Here is a 19,770-nt window from a genome sequence, read left to right as displayed (position 1 = left end):
CTCATTACAAACAAGGGGTTGTTCATCAGAAGATCACTGTTTGTGTAGGTGTGTGTCTCTGTGTGTGTCTGTGTGTTTGTGTGTGTGTGTGTGTGTGTGTGTGTGTGTGTGTGTGTGTGTGTGTGTGTGTGTGTGTGTGTGTGTGTGTGTGTGTGTGTGTGGGTGGAGTGGGTGGGGGATTGTTGTATAGAAACTAAAGGATGTGGGATGTTAATGATTTGTCTTTAAATAGAAGAAGAGATACTCAGGAGTTACTTTCAAATTGATGTCAGTTTATTGTTGCACCCAAAAGATATCCACAGTAAAGTCTACAGAGATGTTTTTTTATGAGTGCAACTAAAAATTATTGTCATTTCCAATTAATCTGACCACTATTTTCTTACATTATCAATTAATCGGTTTGTCTGTTGAACAACGAAAATAATGAAAAATGCCCATTGCAAGTTCCAAACTTGTTTTAATCAACCATCAATTCACACCTATGCTATTTCTACAGTGATATAAAACACAGAAAAGCAGCAAATCATCATCACATCTGAGAATCTGGAACCAGAAAATGCAGCATTGCTCTTTGGATTGGCAATGCCTACTGGTCGGCCCACCACTGACTAGTTTTCATCTGATGCCACCATGAGGTTGATATTTCTGTTTTTGAGGGAAACAGCTTGACAAATACTTGATGGATTTTCATGAAATTTGCTTAAAATATTCCATGTAACACAAGGATAAATTAAGGATATTGTAGCCTTTATTTGACAAAGGACAGCAGAGATGTGGCAGGATATGAGGGGAGAGAGATGGGAACTGAAATGCAACAGAGGCCCCCAAGAGTTAGTTCAGAGGACTAACAGGGAGAGCTCTCTGACCCCAGACACGATTAATGTCACCGTGTATCATAACATATCATACTGTACATGTCATTGTGTCTCAGTGACTATACATTTTTCTCCATGCATAGCCCATAAAAAACATGAAATATTTCCTTATTTGGTGCAGTATCAGTGTTTCATTATAATTTCCATATTTTGTCACCTTCATCAAATGTGTGACCAGTTCGTGGAAATTGAATAAAAAATATGTAAAAAAAAAAATATTTTCCATTCAAAATAAAGGGGAAAAAGAGATAAAGTTTCTGATGTGGAATTAATTATAAATTAATATTTTGCTGGGTTTCAATGGAGCAGGTCATTCGAGGATATTCCTCTGCAAATCAATCATTACCTACAGAGAAAAAAATCACTATGAAACTTTTTAGTAAAACGAAGTGTTACATAAATATTGGGCAAAGTGTCCAGTAATAACTAAAATCTTTAGGTGAATGTTGCCTTTCGGTTCGTTTTCGTACTTTCGCTTAAATTTTTTGTCAATAAAGTCGACGCGGAAAGTGCCAAAGTGAATTCAGCTTCCTGAACTCCCTTTAAAAAAAAAACTTGCAGTGCAGGATTAGACTACATGTTCACTCAGTAGGAGACTTTGTTCAATCTTTAACCGCACAGGAAGAGACCTGCAGCGGGGACCCTCCGAGAGAAATGGCGTTGTTTCTGCTAGGAGGACGTTTGTTTAAACGCAGAGGCGACATTCACAGAGCCGCGACAGCGATCCGGCCCTTCATACTCTGGTAACTGCCTTCACTGTGTTCACTGCGACATCTGCACGTTTAACATGCACGATTTTTCAGACGCGGACTTTTAACCGCGGAGAGCTGCGGTAACGAAGCAGGAAACGTCTGCTCAGCTTTTAACAACATGTTCGTCATTCTCTCAGAGCTGCTTGAAATCCACTAGATGGCGCAGTATCTCCAGCCAGTGCGCTGGTGAACCACGTGCACGAAATAACAATACTGATATCCTTCAAATGTATTGGGAAACACCTTAATCACACTTAATTACTTAATTGTAAATTTATGATGGTATTTATCAATATCATTATTATATTGTTAAGACTAGTGGTATTATTTTAGTGGCTGTAATTAGTACTAGCCTATTAAATTGTATATTTTTGTTTAGTGTCCCACTAATGTAAGATCTTAAAAATGAATAAAACGCCTTTTATTTTAAAAAAAATATCATAATTGAAGTATTTGGTAGTTGTTAAGATGATAAACCATTGAAATAGAAACCATACATTCAACAATTTGATAAATCTACGAGCCCTCACAATGAAACCTTTTCCAAATATGACAATAAGTGTCCTTAAAATCTTCAAAAATATACCATCATTATGCTTTTATAGGTGTAATGTCTAGCATGGAAAGAATTGCATCATTCATCAGGAACAGGTTTAAGTGTTGGAGGTACTTTTTCCTTTGGGACAAAAAGTACATGTCTTTGTAAAGGAAGTAATCATAATTAGTGTTTCACATTTTCTGTTATCACAAAAAAAATCAACCATTGCATTTGTTTATTCATTTTTATTTATTTAACCTTTATTATATATATATATAAATGGCAGGTTGGCTCAGGATAGATGCATATATAGATAAAAGAAATTACAGAGACATAGTAACAAAGATGGACAGACACATTTAGAAGATGTAAATACCTTTTTTCAACTGTGACTGCTGTAAAAATGTTGATTCATACCATGACTATACATTGAATCACCAACTTTCATTATGTGCAGAAGACATTCTACAGGACAGTGAACTTTATTTCTTGAAGACAAATCAAAACATCCTACAGAACCATTCAAATTTACAAGATCTTACCTTGCAGGGTGTGAATGACTCTGTGGGATATTTTGAATGTCTGCACAATATCTGCAAAAGTCCACAAGACTTGTTCTCAGCTGAAGACGTTTCCTGCTGTCACTGTGAGTGCAGCTGCATGTTTAATGAAAGTATCTCTGCTGACATGTTCGGGTCAGAGGATGCGCAGCGTGAGGAATGTTTAACAGCAGGTCACACTGACCTGGAGACAGAAACTCTGAAACTGCCACAAAAGGAAAGTGTGTTAGTATAAAAACAACTATAACCATACACAACCAAATAAAGGGAACAACAATACTGACCAAGATTCAGTCACAATCACAAAGAAGTTTTAAATTTGAAGGCCAGTGAAAAGAGAGATGTACTATATGATTTCTTGGATTGTTAAAACAAATCAACCGTTTTTTTTTTTTTTTTTAATGTTTGTTTTTACTGTGACCGTCAGCACATACAGTAGCTGCTCTTCTCTGTTTCCCTGCAGCTCCTCCATGGCCTCAGGCAGGCAGCATGTTAACGGAGTGGATCTGTACTACGAGCAGACAGGGAGAGGGAAACACGCTGTGCTGCTGCTTCCTGGTGCTCTGGGTAAATACAACAACATTCATCCTCCTAACGTCAGAGACGAGACATTCTGTCAGATTACAGTATGATGCCGTCCTCTTGTGAAAACCGTTCTGGTCTTTTCTGCCACAGGAAGCACGAGGACAGATTTTGGTCCTCAGCTTAAGGCTCTCAACAAAGAGAACTTCACTGTAGTCGGCTGGGATCCCCGTGGTTACGGGCGATCCCGTCCCCCAGACAGAGACTTTCCCCCTGACTTCTTCGAGCGAGATGCAAAGGATGCAGTGGGTCTGATGAAGGTAAATTCAGCCATTTCAGCAGCTCATCATAATTATTACAAATCCAAAGTGAAGCTGCAGTCTACTGTCTTTTCTCTGGCAGGCGTTGGGCTTTGGTAAGTTCTCTCTGCTGGGGTGGAGTGATGGAGGGATCACTGCTCTGATTGCGGCAGCGAGAAACCCCGACCTGATCAACAAGATGGTCGTATGGGGATCCAACGCCTTCGTTTCCCAGCATGACCTGGAGCTTTACGATGGTACTCCTCTTTTCATTGTCTTGGATAACTGCCAGGGGGCTTTCTTTGTGAACTGAGCATGATATAATATATGTTATCTGTGTTTTGCAACTGTGTTTTGTTTGCGTGTGTGTGTTTTGTGGGACCACCCAGCGGTCCGTGATGTCTCCAAATGGAGTGCGAGGATGAGGCAGCCCATGGAGGAGGTGTACGGAGCAGAAGTCTTCGCTAAAACCTGGGAGGGCTGGGTGGACGGCATCGCGCGGTTTGCAAAAAGACCAGAAGGTACTGAGTTCATGCTAATGTAGACTAACTACACAAGTCAAGTTGAGCAAACTAAAACTGAAAAACGATCATAACTGATATCTAGAATCACCTCCTCCTGGTTGTCTGCCTCCGCCACTCAGACTAGTTTCAGGTTACATCCCTGTTCATCCAGAGTCACAGAAAATATGAACCATTTGTGTGAAATTTTGACTAATTGCTGTGTGAAGTCTTGAGTAATGGCTAAAAAGTGTTTTGTGAGGTCACACTGACCTTGACCTTTGACAACCAAAACCTAATCAAGTTCCTTCAAGGCGTTACAGAGATATTGTGTCCACACAATGAGACGAACAACCCAAAAACAATATGCGTCTGGCTCTGACTGTCACCGGTGCGCAGGAATTAAAACAAGAGATGAGAGGGAAATGTTTTGCAATTATAATGAAATTTCTCTAATTAACTTTTTAAAATACACCGCCCCACTCATGGGACACTTTGGAATTGGTTGTGCTACTTTAGATGTGTTTTGGTCTGTATTGGATTAAATCTTCACGCAACCTTGACAAATTATTCATTGTTTGAAAGCTCTAAATCTCCTGATTCTGTCTGTGAAAAGCATTTTAGGATCTGTTGGCAAAGCCACATATGTTGAGCTTACTGTCCTCTGGTTAGGGAGTATCTGCATGGAGCTTCTGCCCCTCATCACCTGTCCGACCCTCATCATTCATGGAGAGAAAGACCCCATGGTGCCCAGCTTCCACCCACAGTCTCTCCTGAAACACATCAAGGGATCACGGTGAGAACGCTCACACCAACACACATTTAAACAACATCCACACTGCAGCTACCTCAGATTCAGAAAATGACACATATAACGTGTGTGTATACTCTGTTGTTCCGTCCATAATCTAGATTACATCTGATGCCAGAGGGAAAACACAATCTGCACCTGAGGTACGCTGATGAATTCAACAAACTGGTGGAAGACTTTCTGGAAGGTTGACTGATACAGGGAAACAAACCATCCTTTTGTGGTGGAGGCTCATGGCAAATATTTACATTGGAAAACTTAATTTTGTCGATTATCTCACTTTCACTGTTTTCATGAGGTTCACAATTGATGCATTAATTGTTAAATACTGTGTATTTTCTTAATATTTCTAGATTTCAGTGTAAATGTTTTCTCTGATTAAATATTTCACAAAGACAGTGGATGATTTATTTCTCATCCCACGTAACTCAGGAACATTTGCTGTAATTGTGGCTGTTAAAAGTAGAACTGAAATGTTAATTGATCAACAAAAATAGCTATTTTGATAATTGCTTATTGGATGGTGTCATTCTTCAAGCAAAAATGCCAAACATACTCTCTTTTTCCTTGATTTATTTGACACTAAACTGAATACCTTTGAACTTTGTTCTGTTATTTTGACAGTAATACATCATGCCATCACCTTTTGTTTCTGGGATATTATGATCTGCATTTTTCACTATTTTCAGACATTTTCTCTCTTGACCTGATCTTGAGAAGGTCATACATGCTTTTATATTGTCTCGGTTAGATTATTGTTATTCACTGTATTCAGGGTTGAGCTGAAACACGATCTCATGCCTTGCGCTGGTATAAAACGCAGCTGCACAGGTTTTAACAAACACCAGAAGACAAGCTTATATCACCTTTGTTTTAGCCTCTCTTCACTGGTCACCTTTCAGTTTTAGAATTTATTTTAAGATCACTGTAAAATTCAGATATTGTTGAATTATTGCTTCCCTACAAGATCAGATCATCAAGCAGGGTTCCTCTGGCTGTTCCAAAGTCCCAGCTCAAGACTAAAAGAGACCAGGCCTTTGCAGTCAAGGCCCCTGAGCTCTGGACTCCCTGCCTGAAGATCTGAGACCTTTTTTTTTTTTTTTAATCTTACTTTATATTTGGGGTATTATACCCAGTTATTTAATTTTACTTTAATTTGTAATATGTAATTTTATTTTGAAAAGTGGGGAATAAATAAAGTTATCAAATTGACAATCAGTTAATCCAGAAAACTGAGCAGATCATCGATATATATTTAATAAACAAGTGCGGTATTTATTTTATCTTATTTTAATTTATGGATTAAATCAGTTGTGCTGGTGCCGCACTCTCTAACATCGATGGCACATCGATCGTTCGGTCTGGGCTGCCGTATTTCTTGATGAACCCGGAAGTTACTGTTTCTGTTTACAGTCAGCACGAGTATCGTCGCGGTTAGCAGCGTCACTTATAGTGAAGTAAAACAAAATGACGGAAACACAGAACGGAGCGATGTTTGACGCCATCTCGGTGCACAATTTCTCGGAGAAGATTCTGGAGCAGGCCGTACACTTTCACGTGATGAAGCTCAGCGGCGGGTTTTTCCTCTGGGTCGGTTCGACGCCGGTGTTGTCCAACCTGGCGGTCTCAATGAGCAGCAAATACGTAAGTGAAACACGCTCCAGGCAAAATATACATGAATAAAAGTAAGTAGTAGGACTCTTATTTTGTGGTAGACACGAGCATAAAAGGTCTCCGTTTAAACCAGACGACGAGGAATTGATTTTTGTAGGACGATATAGGTGAGATCTTAACCGGTATCACAAGCGCTAATGCCAGCAATTTTACTGCTGTAAAATCTCTTTCATTGCTGCAAATGTCTTAACATTTTTCCTTAACTAAAGAAACCTTTTAACAGATTCTGTGCAACAACCTTAAGTAACTCCCACAGCTAAGGAAATTCAACCTTAAGTGTCACACTTAAGTAGAAAACCTAAGGATTTTTGTGCAACTGGCCCCTGGTATTTATCCCTTTAATGTATCTGTGGGTATAAACGATGAGTAGAACTGATGAATGGCAGCAATAGATTTTTAGATTAAAACCAGAACCAGATACTCCTGTCTAATCAGTTTATCCAGTAACAATTTCTATCATATAATAATATATATCAATCATGTGATATAAAATCACATTTCCAGTGATTTTATCCATATCGCTGTCCTCTTGCATCCACAGCTATAGACCATGAGGGACAAGTGGGAACATATTTTGTTGTGATCTGGATGTGTTGATCCTTTAATAACACATTGTCTTGTCTCTCTGTTGTGTAGTAACCTGTGTCATAATCTAATGTCTTTGATCGAGAACTGTTCCAGCACAGGGCCACTGGTTGGTTAATGGATCCTTAGAAAGCAAAATCTAATAAATCTGCTGCTCATGATACCATTTTTTTTCCCTTGACATCCTCTACCATAACACCCGCCATAGAGACAATTATGCTGTCATCAATCACGAGTCACTGGAAGATGAACAAATAGTCAAAATGGATCTGGGATCTGTGGCCCTCAGTTTCAATACATCTGTGTATACCTGAAGGAACAAATAGACAATAAAAGAGGAAAATATTACTTTATATGTTGGAGCAAACAATTCATTTCTTTTTTAAATGCTACTAATAACTGTTGTGCTTTTTTTTTCTGTCTGCAGGATTCAATGCCATTATCCACATTAGTCATGGGGGACCCGTCCAACACTGCTCCAAATTCTTTGTCACAGAGATTAGGTAATGATGAATGACTTTGAAATGAATTTATTTTTCTCATTACTGTGTTTGCTAATGCAGGAAGTTATAATAAGTCATGAAACACTCTTTTAAGCTCCCAATGTGGTCATCTGTTGTGGATATATAAATAACCATAAACAGTATTTATGTACGCTTTAGCCAACAGCAAAATCCTGTGTGTTTCAGGTGTTTTTCCTACTTTCCAGGCAGCAAACAGCCTCCATTAATTTTAGTGCAATGTGAAAATCAATAAGCAGAGACTTGAAACTTGTTTGAGTTTGGTTATTGTTCACAGTAAACATCATTTTTGCTTTTAGTGTTGTCAGAGAGTGCGTTAAAGGGCAGATTGATTTGAAAAGTCTGCATTGTGTAGCCATGAAACGATAATAAAAGTCCGACAGAAATAAAAGTGATAATGATGCTGATTGTGACAGATTAGATTCATGCGAGTTTCAAGTCTCCACAGGTCGACAGTCATACCACACCAGATTTAGACAAAACCAGTGGCTGCCTGTATGGTGTGAAAAACACAACATAAGTAAGTCAGCAAGTAAACTTCATTTGTAAAGCACTATTTAAGAAAACAAATGAAATTTCAGGTTAAATATGTGTATATTTCCCCAAAAATAATAATTTCCCCCTAAAAATAGTGCTTTATAGTAAATTATTAGTAATTATAATTAGTTTTCACAACTTCAGAGACTGGTGACTTCAGTTTGATTGATATTGAAGAAATAAAATAACTGTGGCAGTGTACAGTAGCTAAAAAAAAGTGCGTGTATTCAAATTGAAAGAGAAATAATTGTCTGTTTTTGTGTATTTTGCAGCAAAGAAGACCAAAAAGCAAGTATTTGTGAGTTACAGTCTACCAATGACAGACTCTAACCTCAGTCTGTTGGTGGAGAACAGGATCAAAAAGGAGCTGGAGCTTCACCCTGAGCACTTTTGAGCATGTTTGATCCTTTATTGAACTGAGGACATTTAGGATGGAACAAACACATGGCAAGTTCCTCCTCATATTTGGACTTAAATACTCCTTCATACTGTAATCATACTCCAACACAATAACCACATGGTCACATTAAGTGTTCTTTTATTGACATAATAAATTAAGTGGTTTATTATCAAAACATGTAGGCCTATGGCTTTTTGTACAAATGCATCATATTAAAAAAATAACACTTAGAAAACAGCATTAGTGGTTGAGTTCTTTTTTCTTTTCTTTTTTTCTTTCTCCGAGTGTTGAAAACTGTTGAAAACATACAAACTACCAAACCATACAGTGTGTTCAAAATACGTGCTGTGTACTAAACATGATTTTAAAAACTAAGGAAGATCTGTTTGATCTGTGGATTCATGTATATTTGGACAAAAATGGTTGATGGCATGGTTTATCTATTCAATGTGCTTATATCCTATAAAAGTAAGGTTGATGGTCCATACATTATGAATGGATGGCACATGTATACATACCTTTTTATATTTTTATCCAGTCCTAAGGGATACTTACATAGTAAAGTGTATAAATGTACACTAATCACAACTAGGCCAGGTCTACGCAGACTGCGCTGCTCTATTCTAATCTTCACAAACGTTTATTTCAAAAAACTGTAAAATATTGTGCTTTCTGGCTAGAGTTACACATCCTAGGAGCAGGATTACGACATTACCACAGTACAGAGAACAAGGAGTGAGAGTCGGAGTGGAAATATTGGCTAATTAAGGAGGTATTTCAAGCAACAAAATTGCCCTTGGCAGCATGACAAAATAAATACTGGTTTTCTTAAATTACATTCTCTGTTTTGTTAAAAGAACAGAGCCATCGCGATAAAGCCATTTAAATGCTGAGACGCATCATAAGACATACAGTAGTACAATGACTGGTCACTCTAAATGCCCGTTCAACTCTCAGATTTCTTTAGCATTACCCACAGTCTCTATAGGCTACACTTACAGTCTGCCAAGGTCTCCGGCTGTGCGTCAACGTCAGACAACCATCATACACCCACAACAACAGCAGTAATGCTTCTTTAAAAAAAAAAATCAGTGTCTACACTGACCTCACCTCTGAGGATAAAGTGCCACATCGGACTTCTTGTAGAGGGACCACAAATAAAGAAGAGAGAACGTGTAAAACCATTTGTGCCCTTTCATGCAAAAAACGAGTGGTAGTGGTTTAGCCAATCCCTGGATCTCCAATGTGTTGGCTGAAAATCACAAACACTTGATTGTGTCTCTGACATTTAGTGCAAAAATAACTTGTAAAGAATTATAAGATGCAGTGAAATCCTCTTTCAACGAGTAGAAACTACAAACAGAAAAGTCGCACGTTATCGAAAGCTGGTCTGCTCTACTTTGCTTGCGTCTGCTCCTTTCACCTGCAGGTGGTTCTCGACGGAGCGAAACGTCATCGCAAGAGAATCACCAACACCACTCAAGATCATCTTATTATTTAACACACACTGACTTCAGATAAATTTAGTCCAGGACAATATTTTTTGGCAACTCCTGAATGAATCATAATCACTACAAACTACACAAAATTACTATCGCCACCATCTCAAACCTCAACAAGAGTCCATCTGGTTCATCTGTTTTTTTCCCTTAAAAGTCTGTTTTTATTTCAAGTGACCATTCAGTCGAGTTAATGCTTGAGCAATTAATAGCACAGTAGTGGAGTATTGCTATGATGCTCACACCCCATTGGCTATGGCACGATTTCCAATCACCTCCCCACCAGTCGCCAGGGCGTATGTGGCAGGTACCGCTGCCAGAGCAGTGGCCACCGCCACTGTAGCGCCCCCGGTGGCTGAGAGGTGTAACGGTGTGTCGTGGACACGGGAGTAGTCCCTGTCGCTCTTGGCGAGAAGGAGGTGCTGCTCTCCGGGATGGAGCAGGGTCTGACGGGTGAAGGTCTCTCCATCAGCCAGGCTCTCTGGCAGGGGCTGACCCCGCGGCTCAGGCAGCAGCAGCAGGCAGATGATGCACAGCAGGGTGCAGCAGGCGAAGATCACGTGATGCAAGAAGTAGCCCTTCTGGTTGTGGAGCTCCATGATGGGAGCGGTGAGCATGCCAAAGCCAGCGCTAGCCAGGACCAGGCCCAGCCCTCCACCCCTGCACAGGGACACAGACCACAGGAGATCCGTCACAGAGGAAGTCTTACATGACCACAACTAACAACAGGAACTCTTCAGGCATCAGCACGTGTCAAACAAAGTACTTGTGGGTTTCTTGAACAATTTGTGACACTCCCACACTTGTCCAGGCTGCATCTAACACATTCTGCAACTTCCCAAAGCCAACAGTCAGACAAGCCTGCCCACTTCATACAGTGATTGTTCAAGTGTGTGGAGGTGCGAAGGCAGGCAGGGTGAGTGTTATTTCAGACAATGAGCTCGCCTACTGTGCTTCATCATCTACTGTGCATGTGTGTAATTAAAGCTGAGTCAGGAGGCTCCCCTCTGTTTTTTTCGGCATGCAGCTCACCTGATGACAGTAGGAGTGATTTCAGCACAAAAGAAAATGCTGAGTATGCTGACAGCATGTGAGGAGAACATCCCGATGATGGAGAAGGCGACCGAGAATTTCCTGTTCAGAGTGTCTCGCAGAACTGTCCAGAAGAGGGCAACAAAATGTAAGCATATTTACAACACCCAGCTTAACATAAAGCAAGGGGCACAGATTAGAGTGCTTCTATTAACATGGTAGAGTGACCTTGAAATTAAACATCAATAGATGCGACTGCTTATAATTCACTGTTTCAAGAATCATTTTATGCCACAAATCACCATACTGTAGTTGTACCTGTGTCATGGCGAAGGCTGTACTTCCCAATTACTGGATTCCATTAGCGAGCATTGGAAATCAGAGGAGAGGAGAACATGTCATTAGTAAGCACAAAGGGCAGAACAGTCAGTGCTGACTCAAAACAAGCAGAAGAAAGCCTTCAGGACAATTTGTGAGGAATTTAACCACTGAAGCTTGAAATAATGACTCCATACTGCAGATGTAGGTCAAAAAAGAGGGGGAATCAGCAGAGGCTCCTGTTAGAGTGAGAGTTAAACTGTAGGATTTACTGATTTAATGACACAGGGAAGCAAAGCGTAAATACAACCCAGGTCGAACCTCGACTTAAACTTTTCCCCCGAACAGCAATTGTCCAATCACAGCTCGGCAACCGCAGCAAGAAACAGCAGGTCTTTCAATCTTCAGAGAATCCCATGATTTGTCAGTACATGAAGTGCACATGGCACTAGTAAGAATAATACTTAAAAATATCCGCATCAATGCACTGCGAGCCTGTACTGTATCGTGCTAACATTATATGACAGTCTAAGGTAATTTCAGCAGCTCTGTCCTGCTATTAGCTATTAGAGGTTTATAAGCTACATGCAGTGGTTTCTCCTCTTCCCTGAAACCTTCTGTCTTGTAAAAATGATAGATATTGTTAGAAAATACTAGCAAGAAATCCCAAGTCTACATTTGTGTCTTCTCCAAGTGTATTTTTTCTATAGTAATCATCATTTAATGTTAGCCAGAAACAATTTATCCTCGTAATGCCATGGCTATCACCTTTGCAGGCTTTTCAGTTTCAAACAAAAAAATATGAAGAGCTCACACAATTAGCATTATTTAGCTAGCTCCAGCTGATAAAATATGCCGGCGACAGTTGAAACGTCAGGCAGCAAAAGCAATGGTCTCCAGCTAAGCATGAGAAGCTGCTTTTGTTTGACACTGTTGTGATTAGCCAGGTTTACGTCCAATTTTAGCACAAATTTTAGCCGAATTTCAAGAAAATCTGCTGAAGAAAATGTGAATTAATGTGTGTTTCCATCCACTCGTTATAAGAAATGGTTCATTGAGATAAACAGCTGGGGGAGCTAATTCTCCAGTCAAATGCCATTAAACCATTGAAGAAGATAAGGGGACACAAAACATGATGGAAGCATGGCATTTATTTTTGATGTAGTAATTGCTATCGTTTCAGTCTCCTCACAGATCTGACACTCTTTGGTCTCCTCACTGTAAGCTTCAGTGGTCATTTAAGTGTATGGCATGATTTATTCACAAAGTCTGTTTCTGTTGCATTTTGCTGCATTTTGCTTTTATCAATATACCATTTTTTTCAGCACAGACGAGCATAAAAACTTTTATGTGAGATCTCAAGGTTTTTTATGTCTAATTTTTTGTGTCAGTTATTTTTATGCACAGTTGCCAGGCTAAAATCCAAAGCTTGACAGGCATAGCAACAGTAACTAGTGTGGATCAGTTGGGCGCCATTTAGCAAACAATCTAAAGATCGTCTTGTGTATTTCTCTATGTGATTACTCACAGTTGAGTAAACCCAGCTGTAGTAGCGATGCCAGAGCTGTTATGATCATGAAGGTGAGAAGCCCTCCGCGACGTCCCATCAACCCCACCGCGGGGCAAAGCGCCAGGCAGGTTGCCACGGCAATGCCAGCCATAGTGTAATAGTCCGCGTGGCACAAAGCGGTCGGCTGGGCCTCCGGGTCCATCATGCTGCGGGCAAAGCAGTGGTGGATCCCGTAACCTGTCAGGCTGCACAGAGACACACAAGCAAACGATAAGACAGCGGACAGGGAGGTGTTACCTGAGACATGCGTCTGCCACGGGGCGAGTGAGGCTTACACTCACATGCATGTCTTCATTTCTCTCTGGAGGACGAGCTCATGTGTAATTCATGCTCTCTCAACACAACGGATGTAGGCTTTGATTTGCAAAGGAACTGTACAAGCCCAGCCACAAACGCAACACACTTACGAGTTGACACACAGCACCACAATGTTTTTCCACAGGTTCCTGGTGCTCATCATCTTGACAATGCAGGTCCTCTGGGGTTTCTTGTGCAGCTCCTGCTCCAGCTCTGGTAGGAAACATGAAACGCACACCTTGAGACCTTTTCTTTCAGAAGGTAATGAGAGACCGGCCGCTAAGGGACCTTTAGCACAGAGAAGCTAATGTGCTGTGGGTTCCCTTTAGATTGATATAGGACATCCCTTCGCCCCCTCTCATCATCTATCTGTCTGCTCGGCCACGGGAGAGGCCGAAAAAATGAATCAGACACCGAGGGGGGCGGGGGCTGTTGGTGGCAGAAAAGAGGATGATGTGTCTTTAAGGACTGCATAATTGCTAGACTTTTACTCATCAATAATTTTAATGATAGACTAAGTCTTTTATTCCACAAAAATGCCAAACATTTGCTAGTTTGAGCTTCACATCAGCTCACATCTTTGGGTTTTGAACTGTGGGTCAGAGAAAACAAGCAGTTTGAAGATCGCCACCTTGAGCTCTAAGCAACTATGGTGCACATTTTTAATTATTTTACCCTGAAATACTGAATCATGAAGTAGTTGACAGAAGTGTTAGTGGCAGCCCTACATACTGTACAAGTCCCACTTTATTGACCTTCCAGTGAGAAATTGCTTATGAACTTTGGAAAAGGAAGACGCGTTTCTGATTGCAATTGCATTTCATCATGTGAACGGGCTGGGAAATGCTCCTTTAAAACCGTGTGTGCACACATGTTTGAGTCTTTGCATGTGAGTCATTGTCTTTGTGTCTGTTGCATGTTCATTTCATCACACAGCAGGAAGCAGCTGCAACACAGCACAGACGATGAATTAAAATGATTTGCATAATGAAGTGAATAAAGCAACAGAAAGTACAAAATTCATAGCGGAATGGACTTTGGATCCTTCATCTTTTTTTCTTTTTCTTTTTTTTGTCCCGCCTGAAATTGTCCTCACCTGTAAGAACTCCGCTGGGCTCGGTTGTCATGTCAACCTGATTCTTCCTGGCGATGTGCAGCATCATGGCTTTGGACCGCCTGTAGTGCTGGGTGGCCAGCAACCAGCGCAATGATTCCGGAAAAATCCTGCAGTGAGTGAGAGAGAGAGAGAGAGAGAGAGAGAGAGGGGAATGAGAAAAATGTGCAGAGAGCAGCAGACAAAGAAGGATGAGGACAGAATGTGTTGCAGGAGCAAGAAGAAGAAACGGACAGAAAGAGGGGAGAAGAAAAACAAGAGGAGAAAGAGAGTATTGTTTGTAAGTCGAAACCGAGTGTGCTCAGTACTGTGCAGTGCAGTGTGTACTGTACAAGCCGTCGCCTGGCTCAGCGCGAGGAGAATCTGCCCCCCCCCAACCCCCCCACCCCTGCTGTGGATTTCCTCAGAGGGTGGGGACTCACCAGACGTAGGGCAGCATCAGAACGAAAGGGCTGATTATGACGATCTGCAGGACCTGCCAGTCATCCCGATCCGGCCAATTGCGGCACAGGGCGGCCACCCCTGGCATCAGTAGCTGCCCGCCCACCATCAGAAAACTGGCCACCATGGTCATGGAGAACCGCCAGCCTGGCAAACAAAGCTCGATCCCTAAAATAAGGAGATAGAGAGAGAGAGGGGAAGATTCAGTTTCACAGAGATATAGATTGTTGTAGTGTTGATGCACCAGGGGAGACCACCAGTAAATTATGTATAAGCTGTATGTGTGTGGATGTGATTACCATCATAAACTAAGCAGCAGCCTTAATGGCCTTGAAGAGTGTAATGTGTGTGTTTGTTTAATGGTGGAGCCAGTATTGAATTTTTCTCTGAATTATTGAGGACTCCTATTACTGATCCTTCCCCTGAGAGAGAACACTAGTTTAACACCAGACCTCTTTATGAACTTAGGATGGACTACGAGTCAAGGCTGTCGAGAGGGTTCAGCTGCTCGGTGAGCACTTCACTGTAACCGTCCCTTAATTCCCCCCCAACCCCCGACTGGGCTCCCCTCTCCTCCCCTCCCCTACTGCCTGTAACATGGTACAGTCCAGATGGCTTAGTCCATATGGCAAGGTCTTTTTGAAGGTGACCATTGTCAGTGGGTGAGAAAGGAGGTGGGGGGGGGGGGGGGGGGGGGACTTGCTAACCTGCCTTCATGTACTGTCACTTCTCATTGTGGGGAAGAAGAGAAAGAGGGGGGGGAAATAGGGGAATGGGAGAGAGAGAGGAAAGTAGGAAGAGTAGGGGTAGAATACAAATTACTTTTCCCTCCAAAGGACATGAAAAAGTCCCTCCATTCATCAGCGGAATCACCGAAGGAATGATAATAAAGACAAGCAAGAGAGGGAGAGACGCACAAGCAGAAAGGTGGAGGGATGGAGAGAATAACAAAGAAAGATGATAAAGATTTTCAGATAAGAAGAAGATGAGAAAAGGATTCAGTTAGCGGGAGGCAGACAAGAAAAAAAAATGTAGGTATTAATATAAATCCCTTCATCTCGCTTCTCTTCTGCTGCAGACTTAGAGTTAATGTCTCCTAAAGCCTACCCCACAGGAACCAAAACAGATGAAGGAAATTACATTGACCTATAATCCTTCACGTACCCGCCTGCTTCTCTCTTCACTCTCTTCACTCTCTTTATGAATCAATGTTACCCAGTGCTGTAAAAACTATTTTGCCCTTATACATGAACAAAACTACTTTTTTTATAACAACTAGCTCTTGCTCCTATGTGATATGAATACCTTTATTGAGTCACTTACAAATTAACTTATGTAAAAGTAGTAAAAATACTCCAATAAAAGTCTTGCATTAGAATTTTTACATCTTTTTGGGTCTTAATTATGTAATTGTGGCCATCACCCAAGTGTCAGTAATAATCCACAAATTAACAGGAACTAATACGTCAAACTGTGGGTCAAAGTTCACCAGGGTATTAGCACGTCTGTAAAATGTGACGAATGTTTAAGCTTTATTTTAAAGTTGTAATAATCTGTAATAATCCTTTAAAGTGGCACTAATGAATATTTTTGTAGAAACATTTGATCAAATGACTATGTGGAGGGAAATGTGTTGTTTGTAACGACAAACCATTGGAGCATTATCACCTGAATCTGCACTCTCCTCAGCTTTATAGAGCATTTTACTGTCTTTCAACTCGTTGTTTTGGTTTCACAGCACATTGACCGTACGGTTCAAGCAGCAGCAGACAGCTGTTTTCGGGCAGCTAAAGAGCCATATGTTTTTCTCAGGAGTTGCTGAGGTCTTACCCGGAGCTAAGAGGAGAGCGAATATTGAACTTTCCTTCATCAGGTTGACAAAAACATGACTCCATGTCTGCTTGTTTTGACAATAAGCAACAGTATGCCAACACATTAGCCATGACAACTTCACACAGTAAGATGGTATTATGTTGATGCTGTATTTTCAACTCATTCTGCTGCCACCAAGTGGCCAGAAAAATCAATGACTGCAGCTTTAAGTTGCACTGCTGTTGCATTTTAATGTTGTAGCTAGCTGCAGTAATTTCATCTTTTTTATATGCTGTTGTTGGGTTTGATACATAACGATCGAAGTGCAGCTACCTCAGAATCAATACCTAAGTACGGTGCTTGTTTACATGAACTGCATTTAGTTACTTTCCACCACTGCTGTCACCCCGTCTGTCTGTTCCGGCAAACAACACAGCGCCGTGTCTCTGTGGTACTTCTGTCCACATCAGTCGATAGGAATGGAGCTGCAGACGCCACACACACACACACACACACACACACACACAAAACACGCAGAAACACATGCACACGCAAACTAAAGAAATCAAGAAGAAGAAGGAGAAGGCAATGCATCCCTATACCAACCTTACAAAACAAAAAACACTCCCCAAACTCTCTGGGGAAGTGTCTGATCCCACTGACTCTACTGGGATATCAACACACACACACACACACACACACACACACACACACACACACACACACAAACTCACACTGGCAGGGACCTTTTGTTCCAGCCGAGTGGAGAATGGTTCTCCTTGTGCTGATTATCTCACTGCTCCCCCTGTGGGCTGATCCCCCCCCCCCCCCCCCCCCCTCCTGCCCACTCTTCCCTCTTGCTCATCTGGGCTGAAGTGGCTCTCTCACCCTCTGTGAAACCACCATCCCCCACCTCGACTTACCCTCCTTACCCTCTCCCTCCCTTCCTCTTACTCCCTCCTCCTCCTTTCACCAAGCAGCTTCTCCTCTGTCTTTACATCTGAAAGTGAACAGTTGCAGAGGGTTCGCAAAACAAAAACTAGAATGGGATAAAGGGAAAGCAAAAACAAAGGGTAGGCAACAAAAAGCAGCCGATCTGGTGGCCAAACAAAACTCTCATGACAAATGGCTGACAGCACCATCTCTCTCTCTCACACACACACACACACAGACACAGACACACTTTGTGTTGTCTGCTGCTCCCTTGCTAACCTTGCCTGGGGCATGAGAACAGAGTGTAGAGACAATTGGCTTTCTAACAGCATGAGTTCAGAGTGAGAGGTACAGTGTGTGTGTGTGTGTGTGTGTGTGTGTCTGATGGAAATGTATAGGGAGGCAGCAGCTATGGTTTAGATTTAGATTTGGGCAGAGGGAGAGATTTAGTAGTGAATAATCAGTTAATTAATAGATTAGTTTCATGTACAGAAAATTAATTATCTACAGTGCCACAAAAGTCAGTAAAATTCATGCTCAGGAAACCATGAAGGTTTATACTCAATTTCGCTGAAATCCATCCAATAATTGTTGACCAACATGTCCATCCCTATGGCACTTCACTATCATTGTGCATTATATACTTTGGGGTTTTCAACTGATGGTCAGACAAAACAAGCAAGCTATAGATCAAGCACTCAAAGAAAACTATCTTTTTTTTTGCAGCCTTAGGTGAACGACTTCATAGAAACACAAGGATGGGAAAACAGATAGGCTTGACAAGGGCATGACATGACAGTAGTTTTCCCTAGCTGAGTCAGCAGTAGTCACCCTCCCAGCTCATAACAGCACACACACACACAGTAGCCTGCATATACTGTGTCTCTGTCATTACCTAAAAGTCTCTGAGGAGCACAGAAAGACAGGAAGAGGCAATGATATTAACCTTGGCTCAGTAGCGCAAAAGCATCTGCAACCTAATTCCTTTATGTCCATGCTAACAGAGCGAATTCACCGAAAATTTATCCTTTGAGAACCAAAGCAGCTGTAGTCAGCTCGGATACACATATACCATGGATTCAAATGCTGACCCAATTCTAAAGAAATGACTCCTGCAGCATAACCCACTCCTCATAGTGTGGTCCAAACCACAACTGTTCTCAGAGTCTTTCAGGTATCTGATCACTCACCACGAAAATAAGATAAAAAAATTTTTTTCATTTTTTTATTATTCCAGGATTCTGTTGCTTGCAATCAAGTCTCAGTTCAAGTCTCTCAGCAGAGACTAGTCAGGTCTAAGTCAAGTCTCAAGTCTTTGCAGGCAGCAAAACAAGCTCTAAACACTGACATATTATCTATCATCTTTTATGTTGATGTGATAAACTTGTCAGCAAACAGTTGCCTAATTACACATCAGCAGAGAAAAATTTGCTTATATTTGGAGTCATGTTTGAGTCAAACAGCAAACTCCAGGGCTGTAAAATGAAGCCAAAAACTGCAGCTCCTCTAATAGCCACTAGAGTCTGGCTCCAACAGTGAGTCAATCCCCGTAGACTCCCATGTTAAAATGGCCGACTTTACAGCAGAAATTTTTTGGTCTCTATATTTCCTCCTTCATGACGACTCACCTGTTTACATTTTATTAAAGCTTAAAGTTATGGAGAATTGAGGGCGTTTTTGGTCTCCACCAGCCACCAACTTCTCCACAGGTAGTAGCAAAGTTAGCAATGATTGGTGGGAACATATGGATCAATAACAAAAAAGTTCATTATTCTGCAGCAATTGTGTTTCTTTAAAGATTTTGCTATTTCTTTTGACATTGAAACCGTGTCTCCATTTGAATTATTGTAGCTGCTGTAAACCCAAGATGACGACAGCTGCAATCCTCTGAGAAGAAGCCACCTCTCCAGCTGACAGTGGTGAGTAAAGGTGCATCTTTAAATATGAATATTTTCTAAAGGAGTATGGACAATGCTCAGTCATGATTACACACAGCTTTCTGTCCTAAAATGAAAAGAAAACAAGGAAAAATCAAGAGCAGGAGGAAGCTCAATACCAACAGCTCCCAGAGGATGGCCCAGAGGAAGGTGCTAAAGTGCAAACTAATAAACCCATGTAGAATTGCTGCAACAACCAAATATGCACAAAATAAACACACACACACACACACACACACACAC

At 41.2% G+C, this 19,770-nt stretch overlaps 3 protein-coding genes across 4 annotated transcripts in view; 2 read left to right on the top strand and 1 right to left on the bottom strand.

Annotated features, from left to right (window-relative positions):
• Nucleotides 1-1,416: 1,416 nt before the first annotated feature.
• bphl (biphenyl hydrolase like) lies at nucleotides 1,417-5,369 on the top strand. 2 transcript variants are annotated; one of them, XM_022753105.1, is made up of 7 exons: nucleotides 1,417-1,618; nucleotides 3,189-3,292; nucleotides 3,401-3,567; nucleotides 3,650-3,803; nucleotides 3,936-4,067; nucleotides 4,719-4,842; nucleotides 4,959-5,366. In XM_022753105.1, exons 1-7 carry the CDS (start codon nucleotides 1,530-1,532, stop codon nucleotides 5,047-5,049), a joined length of 861 nt encoding a protein of 286 aa, XP_022608826.1. In that variant the 5' UTR covers nucleotides 1,417-1,529; the 3' UTR covers nucleotides 5,050-5,366. The 2 variants fall into 2 exon arrangements, with proteins under 2 accessions (XP_022608826.1, XP_022608827.1); XM_022753106.1 differs by lacking the exon at nucleotides 3,936-4,067 and having other exon boundaries at nucleotides 4,959-5,369.
• An 881-nt stretch (nucleotides 5,370-6,250) lies between these two features.
• Nucleotides 6,251-8,811, top strand: psmg4 (proteasome assembly chaperone 4). The gene is made up of 3 exons (XM_022753126.1): nucleotides 6,251-6,501; nucleotides 7,544-7,619; nucleotides 8,447-8,811. The coding sequence occupies exons 1-3, from the start codon at nucleotides 6,325-6,327 to the stop codon at nucleotides 8,566-8,568; spliced, it is 375 nt and encodes a 124-aa protein (XP_022608847.1). The 5' UTR covers nucleotides 6,251-6,324; the 3' UTR covers nucleotides 8,569-8,811.
• A 78-nt stretch (nucleotides 8,812-8,889) lies between these two features.
• Nucleotides 8,890-19,770, bottom strand: part of slc22a23 (solute carrier family 22 member 23) — a 20,505-nt gene continuing 9,624 nt past the window's right edge. The window contains exons 4-10 of the mRNA XM_022753125.1: nucleotides 14,827-15,013; nucleotides 14,387-14,514; nucleotides 13,401-13,503; nucleotides 12,952-13,178; nucleotides 11,424-11,456; nucleotides 11,106-11,229; nucleotides 8,890-10,733 (exon numbers count right to left, since the gene is read on the bottom strand). Coding sequence (XP_022608846.1) covers nucleotides 10,313-10,733; nucleotides 11,106-11,229; nucleotides 11,424-11,456; nucleotides 12,952-13,178; nucleotides 13,401-13,503; nucleotides 14,387-14,514; nucleotides 14,827-15,013 — 1,223 coding nt within the window. The 3' untranslated portion in view covers nucleotides 8,890-10,312. The remainder of the gene's footprint in view (nucleotides 10,734-11,105; nucleotides 11,230-11,423; nucleotides 11,457-12,951; nucleotides 13,179-13,400; nucleotides 13,504-14,386; nucleotides 14,515-14,826; nucleotides 15,014-19,770) is intronic.

This window comes from Seriola dumerili, unplaced genomic scaffold (genome assembly GCF_002260705.1).
Source record: "Seriola dumerili isolate Sdu_G_001 unplaced genomic scaffold, Sdu_1.0 BDQW01000189.1, whole genome shotgun sequence".
NCBI lineage: Eukaryota > Metazoa > Chordata > Actinopteri > Carangiformes > Carangidae > Seriola > Seriola dumerili.
Note: the sequence above shows the minus strand (reverse complement) of the source record. Positions and strands in the feature narration are given on the sequence as shown.

Coding starts and splice junctions, on each gene's coding strand:
- bphl (XM_022753105.1), top strand. CDS start 1,530: ATGGCGTTGTTTCTGCTAGGAGGACGTTTGTTTAAACGCAGAGGCGAC. Junction 1,619..3,188: donor ATCCGGCCCTTCATACTCTG/GTAACTGCCTTC, acceptor GTTTCCCTGCAG/CTCCTCCATGGCCTCAGGCA. Junction 3,804..3,935: donor TGACCTGGAGCTTTACGATG/GTACTCCTCTTT, acceptor GGGACCACCCAG/CGGTCCGTGATGTCTCCAAA.
- psmg4 (XM_022753126.1), top strand. CDS start 6,325: ATGACGGAAACACAGAACGGAGCGATGTTTGACGCCATCTCGGTGCAC. Junction 6,502..7,543: donor TCTCAATGAGCAGCAAATAC/GTAAGTGAAACA, acceptor TTCTGTCTGCAG/GATTCAATGCCATTATCCAC. Junction 7,620..8,446: donor TTCTTTGTCACAGAGATTAG/GTAATGATGAAT, acceptor TGTATTTTGCAG/CAAAGAAGACCAAAAAGCAA.